Source organism: Bos indicus x Bos taurus, chromosome 1 (genome assembly GCF_003369695.1).
Source record: "Bos indicus x Bos taurus breed Angus x Brahman F1 hybrid chromosome 1, Bos_hybrid_MaternalHap_v2.0, whole genome shotgun sequence".
NCBI lineage: Eukaryota > Metazoa > Chordata > Mammalia > Artiodactyla > Bovidae > Bos > Bos indicus x Bos taurus.
The window spans coordinates 66,616,157-66,634,497 of NC_040076.1; the positions used below are offsets into that span (position 1 = coordinate 66,616,157).

Consider the following 18,341-nt stretch of genomic DNA (forward strand, 5'->3'; position numbering starts at 1 on the left):
TTTGTCTTTTTATACATTTCAAAACTTATTACACTATGCAGGAATATAGTTTTTACAATCAAGCCTTTTACGAAGTGGTAAACTGTTAAAGTCATTTTAGAAAACAATTCTGCATTATCTGATAAATCTGAAGATGACTGTGCCGTATGACCCCTAATTCCAATCTTAGGAATAAACAGACCTTAGAGTGCACTTAGGGAACGTAAAAGTTATCAAGTACAATGGTAAACCAATGATTAAAGGTACAGTTAGAACTGAGATTGGAAGAATGAGGAAACCAAAAGGCAGATCGTGACTCAACTGCTTCTAATGAAACTAGAAATCTTTCCAGTTAGAAGCACAGGAACTGGGAAATGCAATGCAAAATCAGAAGTCTAAAATCTTAGAAAAGGAGTGGAATGGGGTGTTGTCTACAGTAGATATGGGTGCTCTTGAGGTTCAGATGTAATATGGGTGCTCTTGAGGTTCAGATGTACTAGAAGAATACAAAAGTATCATAATGGCAGGCAGCATCAGGGAACAGAAGATCCTAACAGTCCAATGTAAAAAGGGCTAAACTTAGGATACTTGCTTCTCTTCACATCTACAATGCATGTTTTCCAATCTTGCATACTAAATATTTATAGGAGAAATTTTTTGTATGAGTTTGCTAATGACAGATGTGAACAGGCCAGAAAAGTACGGAGAAAAAGAAAAAAATAATTTCAGGACATCTATTAATCTCGCTTACCATAAGCTTCTTCAATCAAAGCACAGTAAGGATTAATGCCAGTGCCATTCCTTTTGGCTTCTTGTTCTCCAAGCCTCAGGATATTTTCCAAGCCATTCAGGGCAACCTGTACGATCTTAGAGTCCATGACTGTGAGGAGATCACAGAGTGGCTTGATACAGCCCAGTTCTACAAGGTACCTAAATTGATAGAACAATTTAGTCAAACAAAGCTTTTAATTTCATAAAACTTTTGGTGGAAGGAAAATCCTCAAATTCACTCAAGAAATAAAAGTAGACACTCGTTGAACCATACAACCTACACCTTGTCCAAAAAAGTCCAGAGACACTGATAGCAAATAAACATGAAAAGGCACTCAACATGTGTCATCGGGAGGCTGCAAATCAAAACTGATGACCCCACACATCTGTTAAAGTGGATAAAATCCAAAACACTGATAATACCAAAGGCTGACAAGCATGTGGAGAAACAACATACTTTTTTTTTTTTTTTTTGCTTGAGACAACATCTCATTTTTTGCTGGTGGGAACAGAAAAGATAACCACAGTGAAAAACAGCTTGACAGTTTGTTTTTTTTTTTTAAGAAAGCTTTCCATATGACCCAGCAATCACACCCCCCAGATATTTACCCAATTGTGATGAAAATTTATGTCCACACAAAAACCTGTACAAGAATATCTACAGGAGTTTTATTCCTAACTCAGGTGAATGAATAAACTATAGTGTATCCAGACAATGGAATACTGTTCCTATATAATCACAAAGTTGTGTCCAACTCTTTTGCAACTCCAAGGACTATAGCCCACCAGGCTCCTCTGTCCATGGAATTTCCCAGGCAAGAATACTGGAGTCAGTTGCCATTTCCTTCTCCAGGGGATCTTCCCCACCTAGGGCTCAAACCCATGTCTCCTGCATTGGCAGGTGGATTTTTTACCACTGAGCCACCAGGGATTCAGTGATAAAAATAAAACGAGCTATCTTTTAAGAAAAGATGTGAAGGAGCCTTAAATGCATATTGCTAAATGAAAGAAACTAGTCTGAACAGACTCCATACTGTGTGATTCTAAATATATGACATTCTGGAAAATATAAAACTTTTATAAAGGCAACAGAAAAGAATAGTGGTTGCCAGGGATTTTAGGGATGGGGTTAAGGGTGTAGTGATGAACAGGTGAAGAAGAGGGGACTTTTAGAGCAGTGAATGATACACAATGGTGGGAAAATTCATCAAAATCTGTAATTGTACAACACAAATAATAATCCTCAATATAAAATATGAATTTAAGCTAATAATGTATCAGTACTGGTTCTACTGTAACAAATGTAACCATACTAAAGCAAGCTTTTACTAGAAGAAATTTACAAAGTATACAGGAACTTTTACTATCATCTCAATTTTTCTCTTCTTTTAAAAGCCTTAATTGTTTTAAATTTATATCATATTTAGCTTTATTATTTACTATGGAATGACTTTAATAGTATCATGCATAATTTTACTTAAATATTTACTGATAATTTAGATGATATGTCCTTCGACAGGCTAGGTCACTCAAATACAGACTACATAGGCCTATAGCCATTTCTGACCATTTCCCCTTCCTTTACAGCACAGTTTTTAGTCACTAAAACCTGTTAACCATTCCTTCAACATATCTATATAATTGTTTCTCTTAAAAAAAAAAAAAAAGCCTTCTTAGATTATATTAGTTGCTGCAAACTTGAAAAATCATAGAAAAGTATAAAGAAAAATAAAAAGTATCCATAGATAACCACTATTATATCCCGCTGTGCTACATATAAGCAGGATGACTTTGGACAACTTATCTGATCTCTCTGTGTCTCAGTTTCCTCAAGTAGAAAAATCTGGGAACCACACTAAGTCTGTCATTAAACACCAGCAAAATTTTAAAAGTAGTTACTTAAACAGATGACTTACATGTCTGCAATTAAACTCCACTGGCCTATACAGGCAACAGCAATTGGATACTTCAGAGACTTGTTCAGAATCTCCAAACTGTCCTCAAGCTTGATCCTGGTCTACGTTTGATGTGATCTCCTCTCCCCACTAGAAATCTTAGTTCGGTGACCTCTAATCCTTATATTTTCTTTTAAAACCTCATTACTTTTGTAATACTGTCTGGTTGTAAAATCTCTTATTATGAAAACCAGTGTACTGAAAACTTGATTCGGGATTAAAAACAAATTTTAAGTTATAAAAAAACTTCTAGAACTTGTATATAATTAAATGAATAAATACTGACTAAAACTATTTTAAAACTATGAAAAAATGTGCTAATAAGTAAATTCAGAGTTTTGAAGATGTGAGCAGATTTTATCTGCAAAAGCATGGTATTAGTACTTCTTGTATTTTGACACAGTTCATTCAATGAGTTCTGGGTTCCCAATTCTAGCCATTTAAATTATACCTCCTTACAAGATCAGAGGAATTTAAGGTGCTATTTTCTGCTGCAATCACTCATTTTTGGAGACTTAAAGACCACCATAGTGGTGTTTCACTATTGATACAAGTTTCTCCAAAGTAACCTTCATCAAAACAGAGGACCAGGGGAGGTGGGCTGTTGGGAGATGCCACTTTGAGAAAAGCATGGTTCAAGTCTGGAACTGGCTCCAGTGAATGGTGTATGTCAAACACTTGGATAAAGCAGTCAGTGATAAAGCAATCACTGATGCTAGGTGGCTCTGTGTCAGGAAAGGCTTTCATTAAGAAAATTTCTGATGAGCAACAAACTTAACCGTGTCTTAAACCATCTCTCTTAAGACAGGATTTTGCTTCTTCTGTGTCCTAATTTTTATCAAAAGCATCACTTTTTTCTTCAGTCTTTGGCTCTTTCCTTTCCTTTTCGATCTATTACCAAATCCTATAGCTTTCTTTCCTATATTTAGACCTGTACCTCACTGCTACAGCTATTATATACATATTTTGCTCACACAGCATGCGGGATCTTTAGTTTCCACTAGGGATCAAACCTATATGCCCTGCAGTGGAAGCAGTGGAGTCTTAACCACTGGACTGCGAGGGAAGTCCAAGTCCTTGCAGCTATTACCGTTAATTTTGGCCATCACTATGTACTAAACTATTAATATTACAAAGGCATCTTAACTGCTGTCTCTCCTCTCCTCAAATCACTGTCTTCTTCATATCACTTTTAATATTAAAGACACTCCAAAGTCTTCCCAATATCCAAGATTAATGCCTTCATCTCAGTTTTCAAAGTCTATCTATCATTAAATTCCTCATCCCCTATAGAGAGATTGATTTGCCTCTTCCAATAACATTTACTGTGCACATTCCTTCATGATATTCTCTCCTCCAAAACTACCAAATTTCTACTCAAATGGCAAATTTCATCTCTTCTATGAAACTTTAATTCCAGGCAACATTATTTATCCTTCAGTTTTAAGAACTGTAGTATGTATTAGCATTTGATTATATTTAACCTAAAATTATGAATACTTCCCAAGTTATTCTTAACTGGTTCTTGCATCTAAATCTTGTCTTCTCAAGAATAAGCAAAAACCACATAGATGTCTTTTATCAATAATAAAGTCAGTTTATTTTCTATAATTTAGACTGTAATATTTTCATAATAATCTTTCAATATAACTCTTTAATTAAGAAAAAATGGCTAGGAGATTGATAATTAACTTCATTATTACAAATACCTATGCTGAATTTTAAAAAGGGATAGAAGCCATTCCATTCCTAACAGAGCAAAACACCCTGAATACTTCCGGATGGATACCATAGTATTTTTTAAATGTCTTTAAAATATATACATGTCAATTAAGAAAACATACTGGTATAATATATAGTGACAATAATTATAAATCTGAATCTGAACATAAAACTTGACTGTCAACTGTTCTGCATGTGTGCATGTTAAGTTGCTTCAGTCATGTCCAATTCTGTGCGACCCCATGACTGTAGCCCACCAGGCTCCTCCGTCCATGGGATTCTCCAGGCAAGAATACTGGAGTGGGTTGCTGTGTTATCCTTTAGGGGATCTTCCCGACCCAGCATTGAACCCACGTCTCTTACGTCTCCTGCACTAGCAGCCAGGTTCTTTATCACGAGAGCCACCCGGGAAGCCCCATCAACTGTTCTAATAACTTCTATATTACTTCATATTACTGCCATCTGGTGGTGACATATTTAAAAATCATAGTACTCCAAACCAGAATTTTGAAGATTAAAAAAGACCCAATCTCATACAAATACGTTCTAAAGACCATTTGAAGTTCCCTTGGCTAACCTATACATGATGAACTTTACTGAAATAGCTACTGCACGTGTTAATCTATTTAAATTGTATTATTTCAGGTATATACTTCTGATTTTCTATAACTGATCAATTTCTGAAATCTTAGGACTACTTTGTTGAAATTCCAACACAGCACTAAAACTCAGCACTGGCTGAGCACCTACACTTAATCCACAAAGAAACAATATCAGAAGTAGCTATGTTTCTCCCATGTTACATATGTAGAAAAGGTGAATGGTTTAACACTCATTGGTAACCATCTTCTCCTCATTTGAATTCCCCAAAGTACATTAAGGCAGGATATATCCATAATTAAGCATTTGATTATATGATATTCTTTAGAGGAATTGATTCCTATCCATATTTATGCATTCTCTAGCCATTAAGGTTTTAAGTTGCTGCTCTAGGGGCCATTTAAGTCTCAATTTAATACAGATCTCTCCCTTTACTGAATAATAGTACTTTAGGAGACTTGCCTCTACTGAATTTGGCACTTTCATACTTCTCTTTCAAGCCTGTGCATTTCTATTATTAAGACATCTAAATAAGAAATAGCAAGTTAGCTATTAAAGTTGCACTCTTAAGAATTCTACAAGTAACCTACTGGACTACCCATAATGTTTTTGATTAGGCAGCTTTCAGAGTAGGCTCAAGCCACCCCTATAAGTATTTCGATGGCCTCAAACCTCAACTATGCCTTCCTTCTCACATCCCAGAATTATCTTTAGCAATAAAGAATGGGCGAAATATTAAGAAATCAAATATACATTTCAGTCTAATTATGAAACTGATAACAATCTTCCAAGAGGCCAGAGTTGAGCATTCGTAACTGGGAAACAGAATGATTTTCTTTACAAGACACTACTTGGCTAGTACTTACTTGATCTGTTCAGCTGATCCTCCAGAAGTTGCATTTGTGATGGCCCAAGCAGCTTCTTTCCTTGTCCGAAACTCAGCCGTTTGTAATATACTAATGAGGGCTGGGAAAATGTTGGCATCTATCACAGTCTGAAATTAAAGAAAAAAAATTAAAGAAAAGGAAATTACAAGAGTTGTAAAAATGTTCATGATGCTACTTATAACTTTTCAGCTAGTTTTACTAATGTCGCCCCTCCCCTATTAAAGATACACCAGAAGGAGTTAATTCCTCATTATCCCAAACTTTTTGACTATACTTAGTTACACTAACATCCTCCCTGAAGTTTGTGACCCTGTAATCTCCTAGTTTTCTCTTCTACATGGGTTCTTTTCTCTTTTATTGTTCTCTCTTATTCTATTCACAATAACAAATTTTAAAGGTTCAATTCTCTGTTCCTCTGCCATTCTCCTTTCTTTCATAGCATCCACTCTCACATGTGTGTTCTACAGCTCCAGTCCCCATTTCTCACTGGAATCCCAGTTCAAGGTGGCTGAGGGCTCAGTGTACATCTGCTATCCACCTTAAACATGTCATCTGCTCTATCAGGTCTTTTTTCAAACCTCTCTAGTTCAAAAGGCTGTTTTGTTTTTATTTATTCATTCTAAATTCAATCAGTCACCAAATCTCCCTTACATTCTCAATTCTGAACATCCTAAATTCATCTTTTCCTTTAGCACTGCCACTATTTTACTCCAAGCCACAACCTCCCACCCAGATTACCAGAAGAGCCCTTTGTTAGAGTACTTTTATTCAGTCCCTCTCATATACTAAGGAGAAGGCAATGGCACCCCACTCCAGTACTCTTGCCTGGAGAATCCAATGGGCGGAGGTGCCTGGTAGGCTGAAGCCCATGGGGTCGTGAAGAGTCAGACATGACTGAGCAACTTCACTTTCACACACTGGAGAAGGAAATGGCAACCCACTCCAGTGTTCTTGCCTGGAGAATCCCAGGGACGGGGGAGCCTGGTGGGCTGCCGTCTATGGGGTCGCACAGAGTCGGACACGACTGAAGCGACTTAGCAGCAGCAGCATATACTAAAGTAGTCTTCCTCAAATTGCTTTCTTCATGTTTCTCCTCAGTTCAAGAACCTAAAATGGGTTATCATTTCCTTTATCAAAAAGCTGAGGAATTCTACATGAGAGCTTGATGGTAGCAGACAATAAACTACAGCTAAATATAAATTGCCATAGCTATAAATCTCAGTCCCTTACAGCCTTCTGGGGGATGACTAACAATGTTTTCCTGGTCAAGAACTCTTTCTATTGTACCACTGAAGGAAATCAGTAAAGTTTAGTGAAAAGATGCTTCATCTTGGCTCTGTCATTTACTGAAGGTATCTGTGAGCAAATCATTTTATTTCTCTGAGCCTCAGTTTCATCTTTAATCAAGAATGTTGGATTAGATGACTTCTACAATTCTACTCAGCTCAAAGTCTATGGTACATCTGTTCTACCTTGTTGTTTCAGCCTTTCTCATGGTCTATCCTGAAACATTTGGCCTACTGTATCTCAGTTGGGTCACTCTCCCACTAATATAAGAACAAAAATCAAGGGCAGATAACCATTTAGAGAAAACTAGGTCCCCAAAGAGTCGTGAAAAACTGAAGCAATCTAACACGAGTCCATTAAAAAATAAATATTAAAAAATAAATAAATGTTTACTGGCAAGAGTAAAAAGCCAATCTACTTAGCATAAAGTCCATCAAAACATTTTGAAAATACAAGATACTACGTCTCAGATCTTGGCAAATTATCAAATATTTAAGGCAAAGAGAAAAAACCAAAGCCTAAGTGTAAGTTTCAAAAGACTTAACCTCTACAATGCAATAAAAAAACTAAGTAGTAGACTGAATAAGATAGCAGTGGAAATTAGTGGTCTCCAAGGCAATAATGAAAAAAAAAAAATATATATATATATACACACACACACAAATATACACTTTAAATGCTGTCTGAAAAAACCCTTAAATAATAAAAATATAGAATAAAGAAGCGTGATATGAGATTACCTGGATCTGTGCTCTATTTCCAGCTGTGATATTAGATATTGTCCAACACGCCTCCTTTTTGATAGACTCCTTTGGGCTACTCAGCAAATGCAACAAACTCTGCAGAGCTGAGCAATTCAAAATTACCTAAAGGAAAAGTTTGAAAAGGTTACTTATTGTATTGATCCAAACAGAAGTAAATCTCTAACTCACATACTTTATTTTAGGAAAATACAGGCAAAAAAAAAATAATCTCTCCTTGAAATTTTAGACTTAACTTTATATATGTAAAAAAGTATTCACTGCTAATAAGAATTCATTTCTAAGATTATCAAAGCAATTTCATTATATATACTCACAACTGCTAAACATAACATATAGCACACTGTGCCTTATTCACTTTACTATGCCTATAGCATATTAAAATATCTTTCCAGTAAGTGGCCAGAAATTAATAAGTGGTCTCAGAAATCAATATATACTTAGTTAAGAATACCAGGTGCTTTACAGGATACAAAGATTGAAAATACATGCCCCCAGCTATTAAACAGCTTACAAAGGTAAAGAAAGTAAGACAAATATAAGTGAACAAGGGAATCTACTCTACCGGAAACTAAAATCATAGTTATAATGATTAAAATGATATGTGACAGGCTCAAGAATCAATCATCAAAGAAAAGTGAAAGTTGCTCAGTCCTGTCCAACTCTTTGTGACCCCACGGACTATACAGTCCATGGCATTCTCTAGGCCAGAATACTGAAGTAGGTAGCCTTTCCCTTCTTCAGGGGATTTTCCCAACCCAGGGATCGAACCCACATCTCCTGCACTGTAGGTAGATTCTTTACCAGTTGAGCCACAAGGGAAGCCCCTAAAGAAGAGAACAGCATATCTAGTCTAGAAACAAATGCAAGTATTTATCAAGAATTAAGTATATATACTTTTTTCTTCAAGAAAGGATTAACTGACTAGTAGTCTTATTTAATAGATGGTTCTAGTGAAGAAAAACTAAAGAACCTCTTGATGAAGATCAAAGAGGAGAGTGAAAAAAACTGCCTTAAAACTCAACATGCAAAAACCTAAGATAATGACATCTGGTCCTATCACTTCATGGTAAATAGATGGGGAAAATGTGGAAATTGTCAGATTTCATTTTCTTGGGTTCCAAAATCAATGCGGACGGTGACTGCAGCCACAAAATTAAAAGACATTTGCTCCTTGGAAGAATAGCTATGACAAACCTAGACAGCGTATTTAAAACCAGAGATATCACTTTGCCGACAAAGGTCCATATAGTCAAAGCCATAGTTTTTCCAGTAGTCATGTATGGATGTGAGAGTTGGACCATAAAGAAGGCTAAGCGCCAAAGAACTGACACTTTGAAACTGGTGTTGGAGAAGACTTGAGACTCCCTTGGACTGCAAGAAGATGAAACCAGTCAATCCTAAAGGAAATCAGTCCTGAATATCCACTGGAAAGTCTGATGCTAAACGTGAAGCTCCAATACTTTGGCCACCTGATGCGAAGAGCTGACTCACTGGAAAAGACACTGATGCTGGGAAAGATTGAGGGCAAGAGGAGAAGAGGGTGAAAGAGGATGAGATGGGTGGACGGCATCACTGACTCAATGGACATGAGTTTGCGCAAACTCAGGGAGATAGTAAAGGACAGAGAAGACTGGTATGCTGCAATTCATGGGGTCACAAAAAGTTGGACATGACTTAAGTGACAGACTGAACAACAAGGACAACTAGAATAAGGGGTAACTGGTTGAAAAAAAATTTTAAATCAATCCTTAACCCCAAACAGTTACTAAAATAAATTTGCAACCTATTTAAAGAGTAAATATAAAAAAGAAACCATAAAGCAGAAGAAAATATTAATATAAATTAGGCAGTTAACAGCTGGTTTGGAGGACAGTGAAGGACTTTATAAGCATTAAAAACAGTAAAAGAAATTATAGGGGAAAAATTAAAATTTTACCAAATAGAAATTTTTGTATGTCAAGAAATTCATGAAAATTAAAATGCACAGCAATGTGAAAAAGCTTTTGCAACAGAAAAGGTTGCTGTCTTTAGTATGTAAACTGATAAGAGAAACTACAATTTTAATAGCAAATTACCTCACAAAGAAATGAAAATTAAAATGAAGCCAATTTTTGCCTATTAACTCAAAAAGTAACAAAACTTGTAGTTTAACAAGTACCGTCATTCCAAATAACAGTATAAAAAAGTCACAAAGCAATATGTTAAATGCTGATGTGGTGTGGAAAACAAGTATGTCAGAAGTTAAAGAATTACTTGAGAAAGAATAGTAAGAAAAAAAAAGACTTCATGGGAGGGGGTGGGGGGAAACACTTTGAAACACAGAATTTTATAAGCAAAGAAGAGGGAGGATACAGCATATGGAAGGATTAGAAATGAAATCTGGTAGGCTACCACAAAGTACTGAATTGAAACTATTAAGGAAAGGTTCTGTACCCAAAAAATTAACAGGAGGCTAGAAAGAAAAATGAAACTAAAACACTGCAGTGCAAATTCCTAAGTCTTTCAAGGTTCTTTATCTCATAGCCATTAAAGCTCAATGTTTCTAGGAGGAAAATACTGTGAACAGTTATTTTAGAAAAGATTAAGCAGTTATTAGGAAGAATACCAGAGAAGGCAATGGCACCCCACTCCAGTGTTCTTGCCTGGAGAATCCCAGAGACGAGGGAACCTGGTGTGCTGCCGTCTATGGGGTTGCATAGAGTCGGACACGACTGAAGTGACTTAGCAGCAGCAGCAGCAGGAAGAATACACCGAGAGGGGTAAATGCCTGAGAGAGCAGGAGGATAAATACGGTAGGTATAGCAACAACCACTGTATGTGAGAAAACAGGGCCCAAACTAAGGTAATCAGGTGTGGACCTAGAAACGATGAAAGGACTTGCCTGGGGGCGCAGTGGGTAAGATTCTGCCTGCAATGATGCAGGGGATACGAGTTTGATTCCTGGTTGGGAAGATTCCATATGCCACAAAGGCTGTGCACAACTATTGAGCCCAGGCTCTAGAGCCTGCATGCTGCAATCACTGAAGCCTGCATGTTCTAGGGCCCACGAGCCGCAACCTACTGAGCCTGTATGTCACAACTACTGAAGCCTGCACACCTAGAGCCTGTGCTCCACAACAAGAGAAACCACTGCAATGAGAAGCCCTCACACCAAAATGAAGAGCAGCCCCTGTGTGCTCCAACTAGGGAAAGACCACACAAAGCAACAAAGACCCAGCACAGCCAAAATTCAATAAAAATGCAAGAACCCATAAGACCTGCTGACTTGCTATCAAATAAAAGTATGAGAGATGGAGACACCAAACATGACTGCAAAGTTTCAAGAGTGGGTGAATAAATCGTACCATTAATTGAAGTGGGAAAAATCAAAACTTGGAACTCACTTTGTGGGTGAGAAGATAAATGAGACAGGTACTGGAAACATGTTACTGGAACTTGAGAGAGATCAGAACTATATATAGATTCAGAACTTCATTTATGTGGTAAATATTTTTTGAGTCTCTATACATTGTGCCTGGGACAATTATAGAAGAACAAAAGTGAACAAGATTGACACAGTTCCACTTCTATAAGCTTACAATCTAGCAGACAGTTATACAGTGGTAAGTGCTATGACAGATGAAACAAAGGAGGGAGTACCTAATTTAAGAGTTAGCTTCTCAGAGAAAATTAATAGCAAGACTTGAAGAATGACAAGACATTAATGGCAGAGTGCGAGTTTGTGTGAGGGACTGGTCAGAGCAGGGATGGGGGATGGAGACATATATTCCATGCCAAGGGAAGCAAGCTCTGTGTTAAATCTCAGAATCCGGGTGTGTCACAGCTATTACACAGGAATAAACATGACATGGCAAAAGCATAGAGCATGGCATGGGAAGGGGTAGACAAACTTTCAATAGCAACACTGATATGGTTTTAAAATTCAGAAAATAAAAAGGACTATATAGTTTTAAGCTTCCTTTCCATTCCTATACCCCAGCTAACCACAGAGACAACCATGTTATTAGCTTCCTGTGTGTGCTTCCTGAGAAATTTTATGCAATTACAAACACACATGTATTGTTTTTTTCTCCTCTCCACCACTCTTACACAAATAGTAATGTATGCTACACACTATTCTGTGTCTCGTTTTCCTTTTTGAACAACAGAACCTGAAAAACATTCTGTGTATTAAAACATGCTTAATAGGTTCTTCATTCTGTTGCATAGCATTTCATTATACAGGTGCCAGACTTTAAAGGATATTAGAACACTATCCAAGAACAATCGGGGGCTATAAAAAGATTTTAAGAGAATGAGACGATCAAATTTGCATGTTACAAACATCCTTCTGGCGACATGAGAATAGTACAGTAAGAAATGTGTGAACTAAGCACTGCAAGGAGTAAGTAGAGATGACCATCATTAGGGACTGATAAGAAAGATAGAAGAAAGGCAGTAACCAAACTAATGTCCGGGTTTTTGGCTTGGGTGACCGCTGGGGTCATTCACCAAGACAGGAACGTAAATAAGCAGAGGGCCAGATATACCAGGAAAAACAACAGTTCCTCTGTGGACAGAATCATTTTAAAGTAAATATTAAGAGCTGGAAGACAACTGAGAACAAAGTCTCCTTAATTTTATAGAGTAGAAAAGTAAAGACATTAAATGTCTTGCTGAAAGTCAGAGCTGGTTAAGAAAGAGCTAAAGCTGAAACCTAATCCCCTACAGAGGATAATCCCATAAAGAGAAAAGAACAGGTAAAGGAGCTTGCTAAAGAAAAACCAATGGTCAATGAGGCAGGAGACCCAAAATACTTCAACATCACAGAAGCCTAGGAAGATAATTTTAAAGATGATGCCAATGCATCTGAGGGATCAAGAATAAAAATAGCTAGAAGAATCCACCATGAGTGACATATCTTGATATAAAAGTTGAGTGGATTAGAGGATCACATTATGAACTGGGAGGGAAGATCCTCCTCACTTAGGAAACTTACCATGTACAGAAAGGAGGAAGCTACCAGGGAAGAGGAGATGAAGCTGAAAGAAAGGATGCTACTGGAAACTTCTGATGCTCACAGGAATCCCTTCAAGTAGAAGTAGTGAGAAATAAACCTAACCAAAAGGATAAGTTGCACTATTGTGTGTGTGGCCAGTCCCTCAGTTGTATCTGATTCTTTGTGACCCCAAGGAGCCCACCAGGCTCCTCAGGAACCCAAGACTGCTACAAGCAGTAGATCAAGACAGAGATACAAGTAGTGAAGGTATTGAAAGTAGCTGCCAAAGCTAACATTTAACAAACATTAATGAAACAAAGTATCAATTCTCCCCAATAATAGGGAGTTAAAAATACTGTAACAGAAACATACTCATGGAGAGGGGTGGGGGGGTGGTCAATGTGCTATTTTGGAAGGAAAAAAAAGTTACCATTTATTCATACCTGTGTCTGAACATCATCTCCTGTGACAATGTTTCCAACAGCCCGCAAGGCAGGAGAAACCACTTTATAATCATTATGCCTGCAACCATAAAAAGAAAAGATGTCTTATATCCAACAGTAACATCTGCAAATTCCTTTCCTTAGAGCTAAAACCAGAAAGGTACAAGGAACCCTATCAGGATGAGGAAATGTTTTTGGTGTATCCAAGAAGGACTGTCTTTCCCTTATTTAATATTTTTGGATAAAAGCTACACATCTTTTCTAAAAACCTTTCCCAAGTATTTCATCACCTAGAGTCCAACTTTTCCCTCTCATTCTTTAAAACAGGTTTCATTTCCTCTTGGTTTCCATGGTTGCTGAGATAACAGCAACAGTAACATTTATATACCACTTTTTAAAGTTTTACAAATTATTCCATTTTCACAGAAATAAAAACATGTCAACAGTTGAACTACCTTGAAAATGAGTCAGGCTCCATACTTCAAATACTAAACTCTTTTTACTAAACTTCTGCTAACTTGGTGGTCTGAAAACCCCCTCCAAAATCTTTTACATATCTGAGGACAGATATTAAGTTTTGACTTCAGGCTAAATAAGTTAATATCCTTTAACTTTCCTTAAATATCTTTTCTCTCCTGTTTAATGAGATTGATCACTCTTCTCAAAACTATGCCAGTTTCTTCACATTTAAGATATGATGACCAACAAGAAATGGTAAAAATATATAGTAAAAGTGATTAAAGAGTACAAAAGATTACTTCCCAGATTCTGAATGCTGTACTTGTGACTCCTCCAGCATTACACTGCTTTTAATACACAAAAGCATTATGCTACTGATCTGTACCCAGTCTGTAGCCAGCTATCATCCCAGAGTTTTATACTCTATATATTATATTATCTAATCCATTCGATGTGTCATCTTTGGGACAATGTTTCCTTCCATCTATTTTGTACTTACTCCAATAAATTTCACATGGCTTGTAATTATACTATTTCCCCATTATGTTATCACTCTAATTTTTCCTTCAATAGTTATTTTCTAAAAATTTGATTAATACAGTCTCAAATTAGTTATGCCATCAGTATATCTTCTACTTCATAAATGAAAGGGATCCAAAGAGATATAGCAAAATAAAAGTCAAAGTCTGACATTAGTCTAGGTTAAGCTTTAAAGAGCTTAGACTAAGTGAGCCTAGACTACATGAGACAAAAGATGTTTGCCATCCAGTGGTTTGTCTCAGAATACTAAGTATGAGCTAGAATTAAATAGATCAGAGTTTTCCAAATGTTTTTGCTGAAGGGCTGCTTACAGAGGACAAGTGAGAGGCTCTTTATAACCCTCAAAACAAAAAAACAAACATTTAATGTGAATATAACAAAGTAACAAAGGACAGTAGCACAAAGCACAACAAATCAGTATAATACATTAATATTTGAGTATCAGCAACTAGAATACTAGTAGGAGAGACAAAATAACACACTTTCTTAAAGATATCTTACATCAACAGCTCCACAAGTCTCCTACATACTCCTGCATCAATGACTGCTTGAATTTTATCATTGGGTCCATCTGATAGATATGAGAGGGCCCAGCAGGCATCAGCCAGTACATCAGTGTCACTGACAAATAGCAACCAAGAAAGCACATTCAGACAAGGGGAAACCTGTAAAGGAAAGGTGACACGATTATGAAATTCAGTAAAATAAAAGCAAGTGAGGAGTGGGGATCCAGAAAGCAACCAGGCACACACCTGGTGACTTCTGGAGTGATTAATCCTTCTAGAGATGGCGTAATAAGTGGCCAAATGACATTTCCACCTTGCAGTTTACTTTGATGAAATAGTCAATGCCCAAGGAAAACAATTTCAAAGAGCAAAGTTTAATATATACCAATTCTAAGGGTGGGATTCCTTATCAAAATACTCTCTGTGGATCACAGATAAAGTAATTTCCCTAAGTGCTAAAGCTAGGAAATTCTACATTTTAGATACTTTGTTATGAAAAAAAATGCCACATTTAAGGTTAGTTCAGAGCTTTCTACAGGCAGTGAAGATTTATTCCAAATTCAAACAAAAACAAAGACCTAGTTTTCTAGAAACAAAATTCTAACATTTTAGTTTATCAAAAATTATTCTTTCTATTCACATTAACATTGGTTGCTACACTCTTTTAACTGTACTTTTTCTGCCAATTTCCCACAAGCATAATCCTTACCTTTGCAAATTCTGGAGGTGGACTTTTCCCTCTACAGAGATTAGACAAAGCCCATACTGCATTCCGGGTCATAGTCAGGCGGTTCTGCTTTGAAAATAACCTATAAGCATAATGATGCAATTGGTAAATGATATAATGGGCATCAATTCTCTGATAGCATATGATAAATATTTAACCACTTAATGCTATTGATAGACAGATGTCTTCAAACAGCTCTTCTCCAGAACAATAAAGTTTAATTCTAACACAAAGAATTCAGAATATTGGCACTTCTTTTTACACACCTGAATAAGAGACAGTGCCCAAGGAAATGAGCTGAACAAGTTAGTGAGAAAATATTTGCAATGAAAAGCAACACTAGGAAATCCAAAATGATTTCCAAAGATGCACTCGTTTCTGAGGAACTTCCCATATTTTTATTACCCACAAAAAAGAAAGAAACTTACTGCAGAAGAGGGGGAAGAATATTGCAGTCTAAGACATAGTCCCTGCACATGGTACTATCTCCAGCAATGTTGCCAAGAGCCCAGACGGCCTGTGAAAGAATTATTCATTAATGACAGGCTGCAGAGTTTAATCTTTTCATAGTTCTTTCAAAAAAGATGCAAACATACTACAAAAACTCTTTACAAAATAATACAGTAGCTAATCAACATATTGTACATGGACATTAACTATTAACACCTCTAAGATCACTCATCAGGGAGTCAAATGAAACTGTTATGGGACTGGTAGAAGATCAGTAATATTAAAAGTATACATGTGAATATACTCATGGTAGTGAAGTCATTAAAAAGAGGTACCAGTTCTTATATATATTCTTTACGTTAGGGGGTCTTATTGTTAAGTAACACTCCATGCAGCCCTTGGAACATGGCAGAGATCCAAATGGTTTACTCAGCTGATTTAAAATGTATTTTAACCTTGCTTACAAAAGAAAACAGTGAGCCAAGAAATTAAGAGCAATAAAAATGCAGAAAACTTGACTCAATTTTGGGAGGTTGATATACTAGCAATCTTGACTATAATCTTTCATGGGTAAATACATATGTTAGAACTTACAAATTATACACTTTAACCATATGCAGTTTACCGTAGGTTGATTATACCTTAATAAAATTGTAGAATAAAATCATACTCATTTAGTAACAATTTGTATTTATGAGTTTGACAAAGTTTGCAGTAATTAAAAATGCATTTTTTCTAAGTGATTTTCTGCCAAAAGTAACAAAGACTTGCTACTTCAATCAACACCAAAGAGTATTACAAAAAAAAAATGTAAGACCTTACATGGTCTTAAATGTATAAGACTTCAAGAATTTCAGGGTTGGAATAGAAAAACGGTTATGTTTCTAGGAGATGTTCTGCCTATATTCACTATGAAACGTCCTATTTGGGTTACATTTAGATTTCTGGAACACTCCATGTGAGAACCATGGACTGTCGTATCCAAGTGGTAACACTAAGACTCTTGAATATAAGACTCAGGGAAAAACTGTATTCTTTAACCTGCTTCTCTTTACTTGTTTCATCTTTTACCTGTTCCTGGACATCTTCAAACTCTGAGCTGAGCAACTCTATGAAGATAGGCACAGCTCCTGCCTGAATCACAATCCGGGTCTGAAGAGAATTTCCTGAAGCAATATTTGTCAGTACCCAAGCTGATTCAAACTATAAAGATAAAAATAATTTCATTATCTTAGTAGAATTTAATAGGTTTACTTACAACAATAAGGTTTTCTTAAAAAAAAAAAGAATGTTTTCTATGCATGAAAAAAGAATCTGAGATCATTATTTGAATATAATCTATCAGGTAAATACTATATTAATTTAATAGAAGAATTCCCAAAGAAATAACCTTCATCAGGAACTCTGGGTGTCTAAAATTTCAGATCAAGATAGAGCTGACATGAGACCATAAGAAGAATGAGGGAGTGTTTGGTACCGTACTGTATTTTTCAAAAGGGTTAAGAAAGAATATATGCATTAATTTACTTATTGCACAGGATATCTCTTAAAGGAATCATAATAAACTGTAAATATTTGCTACTTACATAGAGAGGTCTAGGTGAATCAGAAACAAGTACAGGAAGGATAAACACTTATTAGAGTAAAACCTTTATGTAACCTTTAGCCTTATACCATGTTTATTATCTAATAAAAAATTAAATAATTTCTATAAAATAGGAAAAGTGAAATGGGGAAACAATATTAGTGTAAAATGTATAAAATATAGGCAGAGTGAAAAAGGCAGAAGACAATTTAAATGATTAAGCAGACCAAAAGGAGTTAACAGGCATACAACTAACAGAAATGGCAGCTTTAGACCATAAGAGATTCCAATAAATGAGCAGCCTTCAAACCAAGGCACAGAGGTAAGACTTTTTTAAAAACAGCATTCCTAAAGGTTAATAAACTGGTAAACAAAAGGTATGAAGGAAATTATGGCCAACAAAAAATACAGCACATTATTAATTGTACACATCTCTATGGTACCTTGACTCTTAAGCTCAATAAGATGAAATCCAAGAATGAACTCCTAAAATCCAAGAATGAACTCTCAAAATCCTATTTAGAGTTCTTAATTAAACTTCAGCTTTACTTCCTTCTCCTGTTCTGTCTCCTATTTAATATTCTTTAATGAAGCATACATGTGGGGGCAAAAAAATTTAGAGATATGCCACTTGAATGAGAATCTCAATTTAAAAATCATCAAAAAATGGAGCTGTGATTCTCAAGCT

At 36.1% G+C, this 18,341-nt stretch overlaps 1 protein-coding gene across 1 annotated transcript in view; it reads right to left on the reverse strand.

Moving 5' to 3' along the window:
* Positions 1-18,341, reverse strand: part of KPNA1 (karyopherin subunit alpha 1) — a 71,366-nt gene that overhangs the window by 4,507 nt on the left and 48,518 nt on the right. Inside the window, exons 6-13 of the mRNA XM_027535087.1 lie at positions 17,140-17,271; positions 16,047-16,135; positions 15,601-15,700; positions 14,887-15,050; positions 13,387-13,465; positions 7,942-8,067; positions 5,894-6,021; positions 731-909 (exon numbers count right to left, since the gene is read on the reverse strand). Of these exons, the coding sequence (XP_027390888.1) occupies positions 731-909; positions 5,894-6,021; positions 7,942-8,067; positions 13,387-13,465; positions 14,887-15,050; positions 15,601-15,700; positions 16,047-16,135; positions 17,140-17,271 (997 nt within the window). The remainder of the gene's footprint in view (positions 1-730; positions 910-5,893; positions 6,022-7,941; positions 8,068-13,386; positions 13,466-14,886; positions 15,051-15,600; positions 15,701-16,046; positions 16,136-17,139; positions 17,272-18,341) is intronic.